This window comes from Chlorocebus sabaeus, chromosome 25 (genome assembly GCF_047675955.1).
Source record: "Chlorocebus sabaeus isolate Y175 chromosome 25, mChlSab1.0.hap1, whole genome shotgun sequence".
Taxonomy (NCBI): Eukaryota; Metazoa; Chordata; class Mammalia; order Primates; family Cercopithecidae; genus Chlorocebus; species Chlorocebus sabaeus.
In genome coordinates, this window is record NC_132928.1 from 36,470,592 (window position 1) to 36,485,399 (window position 14,808).

General features: G+C 35.7%; 1 protein-coding gene across 1 annotated transcript in view; it reads right to left on the minus strand.

The window, feature by feature from the left end:
- The window catches only part of CDC73 (cell division cycle 73), a 137,859-nt gene that overhangs the window by 46,108 nt on the left and 76,943 nt on the right, over positions 1-14,808 (minus strand). The window contains exon 11 of the mRNA XM_073011655.1: positions 4,137-4,194. Coding sequence (XP_072867756.1) covers positions 4,137-4,194 — 58 coding nt within the window. The remainder of the gene's footprint in view (positions 1-4,136; positions 4,195-14,808) is intronic.

Here is a 14,808-nt window from a genome sequence, read left to right on the forward strand (position 1 = left end):
GAAACAAAGTTGATGGTGGTGTCACTCTATGAAAAAGGAGAAGACTATAGAGTAAGAAGCCTTGGGAAAAATAGCAGGGAAAACATTATCTTAATTAGTTTTAAAACGCCTATGGCAAATCCAAATGTTACACAGACAGTTAATGTAAGATATCAGAGTTTGAACTGGAGATACAAATTTGGAAATCATTAGCACATAGATTTAAAACTATGGGATGAGAGAAGTACTCCAAGCAGTAGCTAGGTTATAAATTACATGACTGAATAGCATAATAAATTTGTATAAAATATACAGCCACTAGCTCACTCTCTCAAGCTCACATGAGTGGTATTAAGCACATAAACTAGTACCATAGGCCACTTAGTCATCTCAAAAGAACTATGAATTAGTGAAGTATGGATGGTGTATACATTAATAAAGGAGAGAAGACAGACAAGGATATGTGCAAGAAATTCAATATGGCTATAAAAAAGAAAGACAGTGAAGTCCAGAACTATGGCCTTTCTGTTGCAGGAAGTCAGGGACCCCGAACGGAGGGACCAGCTGGAACCGCGGCAGAAGAACATAAATTGTGAAGATTTCATGGGCATTCATCAGTTCCCAAAATTAATACTTTTATAATTTCTTATGCCTGTCTTTACTGCAATCTCTGAACATAAATTATGAAGATTTCATGGAAGTTATCACTTCCCTAATAACACTCTTATAATTTCTTATGCCTGTCTTTACTTTAATCTCTTAATCCTGTTATCGTTGTAAGGTGAGAATGTACGTCACCTCAGGACTACTACTGTACAAATCGATTGTAAAACATATGTTTGAACAATATGAAATCAGTGCACCTTAAAAAAGAACAGAATAACAACGATTTTCAGGGAACAAGAGAAGATAACCACAAGGTCTGACTGCCTGCGGGGTCAGGCAGAATAGAGCCATGTTTTTCTTCTTGCAGAGAGCCTATAAATAGACATGCAAGTGAGTGAGATATCACTGAATTCTTTTCCCAGCAAGGAATACCCTGGGGAAGGAATGAGTTCCTGGGGGGAGTGTCTGTCTTATCAGGTTGAGATAAGGACTGAAATACGTCCTGGTCTCCTGCAATATCCTCAGGCTTACCAGGAGTGGGAAATTCCAGCCTGGTAAATTTTGGTCAGAGCGGTTCTCTGCTCTCGAACCCTGTTTTCTGTTAAGATGTTTATCAAGAAATGCACAGCGGGACACAGACCCTCATCAGTAATTCTAATTTTGCCTTTGCCTTGTGATCTTTATTGCCCTTTGAAGCATGTGATCTTTGTGACTGTCTTTGTACTCTTTCTCTTTATTTCTCAGACCAGCTGACCCTTAGGGAAAATAAAAAGAACCTACGTTGAAATATTGGGGGCTGGTTCCCCCAATACTTTCAAATGCTTTTATTTATGAATCCACTGGAAAACATGTGCCTCTTGTTAGTTATATTCCCTAAATGAATTTTGAGAGGTTGGAAATTTTTAGAGCTTTAGATGTTTAGATGTTTAGTGTGTAACTGTAAACACTTTAAAACATTAAATTTACCCACAGACTTGCCTGGCACAACAGCACTAAATAAATATTTGATGAAATGAGAAATAAAAATTTGTAAATGCTCAAAAAGAGAACTCCACCCTTGAGGTATCTCACTCAAGGAAAGAACAGGTGGGTCAGTCTCCCATTTCCAAATTATCCAAACTCTACCCAACAAATAACAGTTACACTTCTATAATCCCCCTTCTTACACTGGCCATATATATTTTGGGTACTCACATCTTTCAGATTTTAAAGAAATAATACTAGTGTACATGTCAAATATTAAACAATATCCCTTCAAAACTGGGCTGCACCCCCAAAAGCAGATGCATTTAACATTTTGGCAGCAAAATAAAAATACACTAATTAGGACAAATAAAGACTTCAAACTACTACTATCCATTCCAATCAAGTCTTATTGTTGAATGAGAGCAAAAACCTTAATTACTTTAGAATGGTGGGTAGGAAATGTGGATGTATGGGTGTGAAGCAGTAAGTGGGAGTAGGAAGTGGAAAGTTCACATGGATGGGCAATAGAATATCTGATGTATGATGAGACATTAGTTCAGATTAATTTCGATTGGTTTAATCCCCAGTGCACTTTAGCAGAGCAATTGAAAAAGTAGGCTAGAACATTAAGAGGTGAAAAGACTTAGGACCCCTTACTTTACACACATGATCTTCCCCTAGCCACATAACTGGCTAGTAAAATCTAGTCCCTTTAACTTTGTTTTATCACAAGACACATCTGAACAAAATGGTTTGTTTAGATATCAGTGCCTCTCCCAGCCCTTTCCTTATATACTAACTTATTTTATGAAAATATGAAATAGAAAAAATTTTACATCACAGATTCTAAGTTAGAATCCTCAGGTGGTGGCTTGTTCTCCTTTTTCCATTTCTGACAAACCATAACCTCCCATCCCTCCCTTCCAAAGAAAAGCAAACAATTCTCTTATCTGTGATTCAGCTGCCTCCACAATATTCCTATACTTTATGTTTAGTATTCTTTGGGCCCAACCCCATCTGTCCATCCCTATTTCCTTCACTTTTTTCTTCCTTCCTGTAAAAAGCTCCTTCAGCTTCTCTTAGTTTCTGGACAAGAGCCTACTATATAGAAATTCAAATAATATTTGTTGAATTTAGTTGTTGTTCTATACTCTCATGATGGATTCTGGTATGACCATCTCTATTGAAAATTAGTCCTGTCATCTTAATCAATTACATCCAATCTAGTCTAAGTATAACAAGGCTGACAGAGCACTCCTCTTCTCCACACCTACTTAAAAACAGCAATGACAAAAATTTCAAACAAACCTACTGTCAAACAAAAAATAAAAACAAAAAAAGGAAATACTAGCCACATCTAAGAGGAGCATGAATACAGGACATAAGGAAATCACCCTGCAAAACCATCTCAACATAAGCCCCATGTACCATGCTTTTGACATGCCTCCAGAAAATATTTAATATTCATAATCTAAATAATTTTAGAATTGGCCTGTGTACATACTATGAATAAGAGGATATCCGTATCTGCACTATTGATACTGTGAAATTTATGCAGAAGATCCAGTTAAGTTCTTGCCTGTATCTTTCCAATCCTTTATTTTCTTTTTTCATACTCACTTTCAACAGCACTGATGAGGTTATTTAAAAAAAAAAAAAAAAAACAAAGGGAGCCGGGGGGCGGGGGTGGCAGCTGCTATAGCCTAGCACTGAAATTATGCTAAATAAATGTAAAAATAAAACAAACACCAAACACCAAAAACAAACCCAAAAGACCAAAAATAAATATAGGGTTGGTATCTAAGTATCTATAAAGATCAGTCTTTTTAGGTACTAGGAATAGGGGGAAGAATTTTTCTAAAATAACTACCTTTGCTTAACACATTTTTAAAAAAATGATACAGAACTTTAGGTGTTCAACACAGATATCTGAAGTTCTAAGCATCAAAGTTGAATATCATTCTATTAAAATTGTAATTCTGTGCTGCTGTAAGAAAAAAAATCACATCTGTACATACTACCTGATGAGGATGGATATATATAAATAGCTTTTAAACATTTAAAAATGTTTTAAAACATGTTTCTAAAACCTTAACCAAAATGAAAACATTTTCTTAAAAATTTTCTTTAAGTCTTCACTATACCTATTTACTCAAGTAAATGTTCTAGAGTATAACTTCATTATTGAAAAACAGTGTTTTATAACCCATTTTATCAATGACCTGTGAATCAAATCGGGGAAAACATTACTTCAATAAAGAATATTACAAAATCCAGTTCAGCTGCTTATTACACTATAGGAAAATAAATAATTTAATATGCTTTTCACTTTATTTCTTTATGTCTTTCTGCTAAAAACATGAAGATTTATTAATGATGCTGACTGAAGTTTAGCAAGCATTTTATGTATATTATCACAGTTTTGAGATCTGCTTAAACAGTATCGACAGTCTTTAAAGAAACATGACTTTGCAATGTATTTTAAGTAAAATTTAAATTTGTTCAAAGCATTATACACATACCAAAAAACTTGCACCGTTATGAGCTTTTGAAAGAAAGCAAAAAACAAAGTTTTATATTTTTACCTGGTCTTGGTACTGGCTGGGCTGCAGGAGTCTGAGTCTTCCGTGCAGATGCACCCTCCTTTAAAAGAATAAGAATTGATATATAAGATCAAAGTTTCTTTACATAATAAACACTGTAATTATTGCAAAGAAATCTCATATCTATCTGTCTCTTGTTCTGTTTCTCTCACTCAATTGGTTACTCCACTAAACATGTTATGACCTACAGTTTAAGAAAAAAATAAAAATGAAAACTCTCCTGATCTTTTATGCTATTAGTCATGAGATCATAATAAACATCTTTAGCGTAAAGCAAACTTAGTTACTACAGAGTAGTTACTGTAAGCATGTAATATTTTTAAATGATTTAACTGCTGACAATTTTAATATTCTCAGAAATATCACTGCCTATTCTAACATCAAGTCAACCTTTTTTTCTCTAAACAATCTCAAAATAAATAAATGATATATACTCTCCTGTTAAAAAAACCTAACATACGTTATATTGGAAGGTATTTAAAAAACATAAACATTTCAAATAATTAAATGCCTTTAAAATATTCAGGAAAAATCACATTTATAAAGAAGAGATGTCACATTTGAATTAAGAGCAGATGAGAGTATCTTAAAAACTAAATAACAAATCTCAATAATTACTGAAAATGTAAGATGTACAAGGAAATATGCTAAGTGTTGAAGCATATCAATTATATACTCAAGGATAGATGCCTCTGAAATGCTTAAGATTCTTAAAATGTCTGTTTTTAGTGCAATAGTTTCAATCATATTCACAGTGATATTTCATAATACATTTTTCTTTACAGAAAGTTGCAAGTGTAAATTTCATAACTATGAATTCATAAAGACTTTAGTTGTACATAACAGAAGGAAATTTGACAAATATCAGGGGAGGTACAAAAATACATAAAAATTAAAATCAATATTAGCATCACAAAGAATATTTCCAAAGAAATACTGCTAAATACTAATTATAATTACACTACATTCTCTCCAAAATTTCAGATGGTAAACATGGTAAAATTGTTAGAAATAGCAGGCTATCCTATAGCATTTTTTAAAAAATAAATGACTATAAAAATGAGTACAAGAGAAAAAAGACTTTCACTTCAATACAGTGGTATTCCTAGTATTCACTTAGAACATCACAGAAACCATTCTTTATTACAAGAAACAACAGTCACAGGGGCAGGTAGGTGGCAAAAACTCCAAGAAGAAAAAAAAACAACCACACAAAAAGACACCTGAGGACAGCAAAATATCCTTTTTTCCAATGTTCTCACTATTGCGCATTTAGTTATTAATATATATTGGTGTATTTACTACTGAGTCATTCCGGGTGCTGGTTTCACAGATGTTTGTTCATAAAAATTTATCAAGCGTACTTATGATATGGTCTTCCTCCAACTATATTACATTCAGGTAAACCTTTAAATGTTAAAAAAAAAAAAAAAAAAGTGAGTCATAATTAAGGTGGAGAGCATATCAAATATTTAACATCATTATAATGTGGGGGAACCTTCTGATTATATTTTTCTCTAAGTTTATGTTAGGGGACATAACTATTTTTATTCTTTGTAATTCCAGTACCTGGAGCATAGTAGGCTCTGGGCACTGCAGCTAGTTGAACTGAACTGCACCTAGATTTTTAAAAAATCAGAAGCCAGGGGATAATCATTACATAGGAATCCATTAAAAGAAACATTAGCTCCTATATAAAGAATCAACTAGACATTATATAATAAGAGTAAACTAATCATATTACTTACCTATTCTAGTATATAAATACTGACTCGTGGGGATGTGATTTAAGAGGAAAAACATAGAAAATGAGACAGAAAAACAATGAGCACGTATATATGCAGACATCTTCTGTCCACATTTAACCACGAGTCTGGCTGAATTCAAATCAAAGCCCTTCTTTTTTTGGAATACAGTGGCCTAAGTTCAAAATCACCAGAATAAAAATTATGTGCATATAAAGATAACTATACAAACCCAAAGTGATCCAACTAACTACTGAATTAGTTGTACACCTGTACTATAAGCATGTGTATAAGCATGTATAAATAAAGGTATAAGCATGTGTAAATAATATGAAAAAAAAAAAACAAAAAGAAAACCTTTTCCACTACAAATTATAACCCTTAGGAATTTCTGTCTACTTTTGAATAAGCTCAAAACTTGATCCCTTTAAATACCAATAATGGATATTTTCTGTTTGCCTAGTAATAATCCTTGCTTGATGACTCAATCACTCCTTTATGGCAATAAGCTCTATCCCCTCGTCACTAGGAAAGGTATATATCCTAGACTTTATCAATCAAAAGTCCTTCTTTGGGATTGTTTTTTATAGACTGGGATTATTTTTTACAGACTAGAGCTAGCTGTTAAAACCACTAGCTACAAGGCTATAAGGAAATAAGCCTAAAATCACTGATGATGATGTCCCTTGACTCATGGAGAAAATGTATTGGCAGAAAAGAGAATTAAGCTATAATGCAAGAAAAGAGGTAGAATATAATACCCTTTATAATACCTACTATCTATTTCTAGTAGCCTGCAAGACCTACTTTACCCTTAACCATTCTTGATTATATGAGTCAAATCTCCCATCTCAGCACTCTACAAACCCCGCATACACTTTTGGTTGTCTCAGTTGAATCAAAGTTCTGTCAGGTGCAATAGAAAAAAAAAAAATGTTATCTAATTTTGTCTTCTCAAGGCTTACTGAAAATTTCAGTTGTCGAGGTCAGTACAGTATAACTTCGTTTAATTTTTGAGTTGGTACAAACAACCGCCCCGCCAATACACACACAAAGAGTTATACAGCTGTGACACAACAAAGAACTAATGACAAAACAGTAGAATATAACCTTCTTGGAAGAAAACTGGGAAGTTCTTTGCAAATCACGTCATGAATTTATAGCCGTTTCTAGGACTCTCCCCAGCCAACATCACTCAAGAGACTACAAGCACATTCTACTCTGATTTCCATTATTTTTAAGTAAAGCTGGAGCAGTCACTGCATAAGGGATTGCAGAAATCAACCCCATCACCCTCCACCCTAAAGATGAAGAGACAAAGGTGAAGTCATTTTTCAAAGGCAATACACACACACATATACACACACACACACACGGCATGTATTAATAAACAGAAAAAATAATCTGGAAGTAATATGGAACAGACTGACAATCCTATATTTTTAAAGACATATTTGGATTGGAAGAAAAAACACTACACAGCTGGGAAAAGAAAGGTATCAGCACAAAAACAAAAGAGCTGACAAGTTGTGCTAACTGGAGAGGAAAACCTCCTTTTTCTTGAAAAGTCAGAATCATCGTAATTTCACCAAGACTTGAGGCATTCGAGAAAAGTAATAACCGAATTAACACAGAAGGGAAAAACGGTGAGAGAACCAATTTGCGAATAATAAAAATACAAAACAAAGTACGCTGTTTACAAGCAATCCTGGCTTTCATTATTTTAGCAAATGAGATCATCTAAAATCTTCTGATATTTGCAAAGGACCAGTATGTGCAGTTTAAACAAGTAGAATAAATATCATAATATATAATACTGTCACGATGGTATATTTAGAAAACCCCATCGTCTCAGCCCAAAATCTCCTTAAGCTGATAAGCAACTTCAGCAAAGTCTCAGAAAACAAAATCAATGTGCAAAAATCACAAGCATTCCTCTACACTAATAACACACAAACAGAGAGCCAAATCATGAGTGAACTCCCATTCACAATTGCTTCAAAGAGAATAAAATACCTAGGAATCCGACGTACAAGGGATGTGAAGCAACTCTTCAAGGAGAACTACAAACCACTGCTCAATGAAATCAAAGAGGACACAAACAAATGGAAAGAACATTCCATGCTCATGGACAGGAAGAATCAACATCGTGAAAATGGCCATACTACCCAAGGTAATTTATAGATTCAATGCCATCCCCATTAAGCTACCAATGACTTTCTTCACAGAATTGGAAAAAAATGCTTTAAAGTTCATATGGAACCAAAAAAGAGCCTGCATTGCCAAGACAATCCTAAGCCAAAAGAAGAAAGCTGGAGGCATCACGTTACCTGACTTCAAACTATACTACAAGGCTACAGTAACCCAAACAGCATGGTACTGGTACCAAAACAGGGATATAGACCAACAGAACAGAACAGAGCCCTCAGAAATAGTATCACACATCTACAAACATCTGATCTTTGACAAACCTGACAAAAACAACAAATGGGGAAAGGATTCCCTATTTAATAAATGGGGCTGGGAAAACTGGCTAGCCATATGTAGAAAGCTGAAACTAGATCCCTTCCTTACACTTTATACAAAAATTAATTCAAGAGGGATTAAAGACTTAAATGTTAGACCTAAAACCATAAAAACCCTAGAAGAAAACCTTGGTAATACCATTCAGGACACAGGCATGGGCAAGGACTTCATGTCTAAAATACCAAAAGCAATGGCAACAAAAGCCAAAATTTACAAATGGATCTAATTAAACTAAAGGGCTTCTGCACAGCAAAACAAACTACCATCAGAGTGAACAGGCAACCTACAGAATGGGAGAAAATTTTTGCAACCTACTCATCTGACAAAGGGCTAATATCTAGAATCTACAAAGAACTCAAAGTTACAAGAAAAAAACAACCACCCCATCAAAAAGTGGGCAAAGGATATGAACAGACACTTCTCAAAAGAAGACATTTATGCAGCCAACAGACACATAAAACAATGTTCATCATGACTGGCCATCAGAGAAATGCAAATCAAAACAGCAATGAGACACCACCTCACACCAGTTAGAATGGCCATCATTAAAAAAAGTCAGGAAACAACAGATGCTGGAGAGGATGTAGAGAAATAGGAACGCTTTTACACTGTTGGTGGGAGTGTAAACTAGTCCAACCATTGTGGAAGACAGTGCGGCAATATTTCAAGGATCTAGAACTAGAAATACCATTTGACCCAGCCATCCCATTACTGGGGATATACCCAAAGGATTATAAATCATGCTGCTATAAAGACACATGTACACGTACGTTTATTGTGGCACTACTCACGATAGCAAAGACTTGGAACCAACCCAAATGTCCATCAATGACATACTGGATTAAGAAAATGCAGCACATATACACCATGGAGTACTATGCAGCCATAAAAAAGGATGAGTTCATGTCCTTTGTAGGGACATGGATGCAGCTGGAAACCATCATTCTCTGCAAACTATCGCAAGGACAAAAAAATCAAACACCGCATGTTCTTACTCACAGGTGGGATTTGAGCAATGAGAACACTTGGACACAGGGTGGGGAACATCACACACCGGAGCCTGTCGTGGGGTGGGAGGAAGGGGGAGGGATAGCATTAGGACATAGACCTAATGTAAATGACGAGTTAATTGGTGCCGCACACCAACATGGCACATGCACATGTATACATAGGTAACAAACCTGCGCGTTGTGCACATGTACCCTAGAACTTAAAGTATAATTTTAAAAAATAAAAAAGTATATTAAAAAAATACCATTAGAAAAATATATTTGTTGCAAGTGAAAAAGAATACAATACATACATATTTAATTTTAAAATGTTACCTGAAACAGTGAAATACTGAAAACATTTTTTTTTTTTTTTAAATAGGATCTCACTCTTTCACCCAGGTTGGAGTGCAGTGGTGCAATCTCGGCTCACTGCAGCCTTGACCTCTGGGGCTCAAGCAATTCTCCCACCTCGGCCTCCAAGCATGCACCACCATGCCAGGCTAGTTTTTTTTTTTTTTTTTTTTTTTTTTTTTTTTTTGGTGAAGACACAGTTTTGCCATGTTGCCCAGGCTGGTATCTAACTCCTGAGCTCAGGCTCCCAAAGTGCTGGGATTACAGGTGTGTACCACCATGCCTGGCCTGAAAGCTTTTATGAAGAAAACATATATAGAACATATAAGCAGACTCCAGGAGTTTCCAATCTACTCTTCTGTTGTATTAATAAGGGCAAAGGTGACATACATTTTAAAAATTATTTAAATATTAGTCGCACCCTTGAATGTTTTTACCTTTATTTTAAAAAGTAACTTATTCCTATGAAATCTGGATTTGATAATCGAATTCCCAAAGATTAGGATATTTTAATATGCATGTGAATTTCTTTTCTCTCTTTTTTTTTTTTTTTTTTTTTTTTTTTTGAGACGGAGTCTTGCTCTGTCGCCCAGGTTGGAGTGTAGTAGTGCAATCTCGGCTCACTGCAACCTCTGCCTCCTGGGTTCAAGCGATTCTTCTGTTTCAGCCTCTCAAGTAGCTGGGACTACTGGTGCATACCATCAATGTCCGGCTAATGTTTGTATTTTTAGTAGAAACAGGGTTTCACCACGCTGGCCAGGCTGGTCTCAAACTCCTGACCTCAAGTGACTCACCTGCTTCTACTTCCCAAAGTGCTGGGATTACAGGCATGAGCCATTGCACTCAGCCTGAATTTCTAAACACATTGAATGAGTCTTTTTTTAAGGGATCAGGCCTCATTTTGTTGCACAGGTTGGTCTCAAACTCCTGGGTTCAAGCAATCCTCCTGCCTTGGCCTCCTAAAGCACTGGGATTGCAGCAGAGAGCCACCATGTCCAGCTAGTCTTTTAAAAGAGTGTTTTGTTGTAGAAAAGGGAAACAGCAATTCTGGGGACAAATCACAATGAGGCTAAAAAACATAAAGGATTTTAGAAGCAAAACATTTCAACACAAAGAATAAGCACAATTTTTTTTTTTTTTTTTTTTGAGATGGAGTCTCGCTCTGTCGCCCAGGCTGGAGTGCAGTGGCCGGATCTCAGCTCACTGCAAGCTCCGCCTCCCGGGTTTACGCCATTCTCCTGCCTCAGTCTCCCGAGTAGCTGGGACTACTACAGGTGCCCGCCACCTCACCTGGCTAGTTTTTTTGTATTTTTTAGTAGAGACAGGGTTTCACTGTATTAGCCAGGATAGTCTCGATCTCCTGACCTCGTGATCCGCCCATCTCGGCCTCCCAAAGTGCTGGGATTACAGGCTTGAGCCACCGTGCCCGGCCACAATTTTTTTTAAGACTTGTTATAACCTTGAGGTATATGTACACAATATGTTGCTAACATAAAAAACAGTTAACATACTTACAAAGCATAGTACTTCCCTCCCTTTAATTATACAGATAAAGGGCTGCAAAATTTAAAAATAAATTTATCGTTCTTTCCCTAAGCCCAGAAACTCTCTCCAGAGAAGTAACTACTTAAATGGCTGAGACATGTTCTCTCTCATCGCCCAACCTCTGAACAAACTGATTAAGGTAGATGTTGTATCTATCGTACCATGAGAAAATTAAACTAAAACAAACAAAGAAACAAAAACCAGTTACCTGCCCCAGGTCACACAGCTACTAAGCAGAACAGATCTGGGCCTTTTTGAATCCAAAGCCTATGCTTCCTAACTACTAATACGTTGTAACCTCTGATTTGATGACTTCCCTTCACAAAGTACCTTCTCTCTTTCCTCATTCACTCTCTTCCCATAATTCCAATGTTTCCCTGTTGTGACCTTTTAGCATTTTGTGGATACCTTTATCGTGTCTTAGTCCATTTGTGCTACTATACCAAAATACCACAGACTGGGCAACTTGTAAATAACAGAAACATATTTCTCAAAATTCTGAAGGCTAGAAAATCCAAGATCAAGGCGCCTGCAGGTTTTGTGTATGCTTAGCAGGTTTTGTGTCTCTCTGATTCCAAGATGATGTCTTATTGTTGCATCCGCTGGAGGGGACAGACAGTGTCTTCACACTGCGGAAGGTGGAAGGGCAAAAAAGGATCTAACATAATTCCCTCCAGCCCTTTTACAGGGCATTAATTCATTTGTAAAGGCCATGCACTCATGACTTAATCACTTTTCACTTCTTAATATCACCACAGTGGAGATTAAGTTTCAAAACATGAATTTTGGGAGGCATTCAGACCATAACACCTCATTATACTACATAATTTCCTAATTATTTGTCTGCTTCCCCCAATCAGACTGCAAGGTACTTCACTTCGCATCAGAAAATATTACTCCTCCAATCCTGATACAGCCAGCTGCATGGGAGGTGTTTAATCATTCTACACTGACTAAAATTTATTTGCCTTAGAATCACTGATTCCTGACTATTGAGTAAAAGCTGTTTTATCTATTACATGAATATGGCACAAATAACTGTCACACAGAATTATTAGGAGAATTAAACAACATTCATTCATTCCACATACATTTTTTTTTTTTGAAACAGTATCTCACTTTGTTGCCCAGGCTGGAGTGTAGTGGCACAATCTCAGCTCACTGCAACCTCCACCTCCCGGTTCAAGTGATTCTTGTGCCTCAGCCTCTCAAGTAGCTGGGATTGCAGGCATGCACCACCAAACCTGGCTAATTTTTCTATTTTTAGTAGAGATGGGATTTCACCATGCTGGCCAGGCTGGTCTTGAACTCCTGACCTCAAGTGATCCACCTGCCTCAGCCTCCCAAAGTGCTAGGATTACAGGTATAAGCCACTGCACCTGGCCTCTACATACACTTACTGAAAAGCACATTAAGTGCCAAATAAGAAAATAGAAATGCAGAAAAAAAAACAAGAGCACGAGGTCTCTGCCCTCATGGTGCTTGCAATCTAATGACGGAGACTGATAATAAATACATGAAATGAAAAAATTATTAATACAATTACATATGTATTTAGTTACTTGCAATATGCATATGTGTTTCTGTCTGTGTATTTTCAGCTCACTGCCCAAAATAAAGTGGGACTAGTAACTGTTAAACAATTTTCTTTCAACACTCTTTATGTAAGGATAAGTCATGACCTAGCAAACTGAATTCAGCAGCAAATTAAAAGTATTATATACCATGACCTAATGGGGTTTATTCTTGGAATGCAAAGGTGGTTCAACATATGAAAAATCAATGTACTAATATTTAATAATACACCACATTAACAGATAAAGGGGAAAAACCCTCATGATCATGTCAAATGATGTAGGAAAAAAAAGACAAAAATTAATACCCTTTCACTAAAAAATTTAAAAATTCAACTAGGAATGGAAGGAAATGTACTTCACATAATAAAGATACATATGAAAAACCGACAGCTAACATCATACTCAATGGTAAAAGACAAAGCTTTGTCCCTAAGATCAAGACAAGGATGCCCACTTTCATCACTTCTATTCAACATAGTATTGAAAGTTCCAGCCAGAGCAATTAGGCAAGAAAAACAGAAGGCATTCAAATTGGAAAGGAAGAGGTAAAATTATGTTTGCAGATGACAAGATCTATATGTTAAATAACCTAGAGATGACACCAAAAACAAGTTATATTAATAATAAACAAGTTCTGCAAAGTTGCAGAATATAAAATCAACACACAAAAATTAGTTGTGTTTCTATGTAACAATAGACAGTCCAAAAAGTAAATTAAGAAAACAATTCCACTTACAATAGCATTAAAAAGAATGAAATAATTAGGAATAAACTTAACCAAGGAAACAAAAGACTTGCACACCGAAACTATAAAATATTGCTAAAAGAATTAAAGACACAAATAAATGGAGAGACATTTGTGTTCACGGACTAGAAGAATATTAAGATATCTGCACTATCAGAAGCACAACGCAATCCCTATCAAAACTCAACATTTTTGCAAAAATAGAAAAACTCATCCTAAAAGTCACATGGAATCTCACGGGAGCTCAAATACTTAGCCAAACTCATTGTGAAAAAGATCAAAGTTAGAGGACTCAAACTTCCAGATTTCAAAACTTACTGCAAAGCAACATTAAACAGAAAAGGCATAAAGACAGACATACAGATTAATGGAACAGAACACCCAGAAATAACCTCACACATATATGGTCAACTAATTTTTGACAGGAGTGTCCAGACCATTCGATAAGGAAAGGACGGCCTTTTCAACAAATGGTGCTGGGGAAACTGGATAGCCATACACAAAAAGACGAAGTTGGACCATTACTTTAAACCATGTACAAACTTAACTCAAAAAGGATTAGAAGACTAAACTTAAGAGTGAAAACTATAAAACTCTTAGAAGAAAACAGGAAAAACTTCATGAAACGGAATTTAGCACTGATGTCATGGATATGAACCAAAAGTACAGGCAACAGAAAAAGAAATAAACTGGATTCCATCAAAATTTAAAACTTTTGTGCAAAGGACATCAGCACAGTGAAAAGGCAACCTACGGAAAGGGAATATTTGCAAGGCACGCATATAAGAAATTAATATCCAGACTATATAAAGAACTCCTACAACTCAACGACGACAAAACACAAACCAGCCAATTTAAATATGGGCAAAGACTTGAATGGGTATTTCTCCAGAGACACAGATGGCTAATAAGTGCATGAAAATACACCAGACATCGCTAATCATTAGGGAAAAGCAAATCAAATACCGTAAGACATCACTTCAAATACATTTGAATGGTTATTATCAAAATCCAGTAAGAAAATAAGAAAATAACAAGTATAAATGAGAATATGGAAAAATTGGAATTCTTACATATGACTGGCAGGAATATAAAATGGCACAGCTATTGTGAAAAGTGTATAATGGTACTCCAGGAAATTAAACATAGAATTAACATATGATCCAACAATTC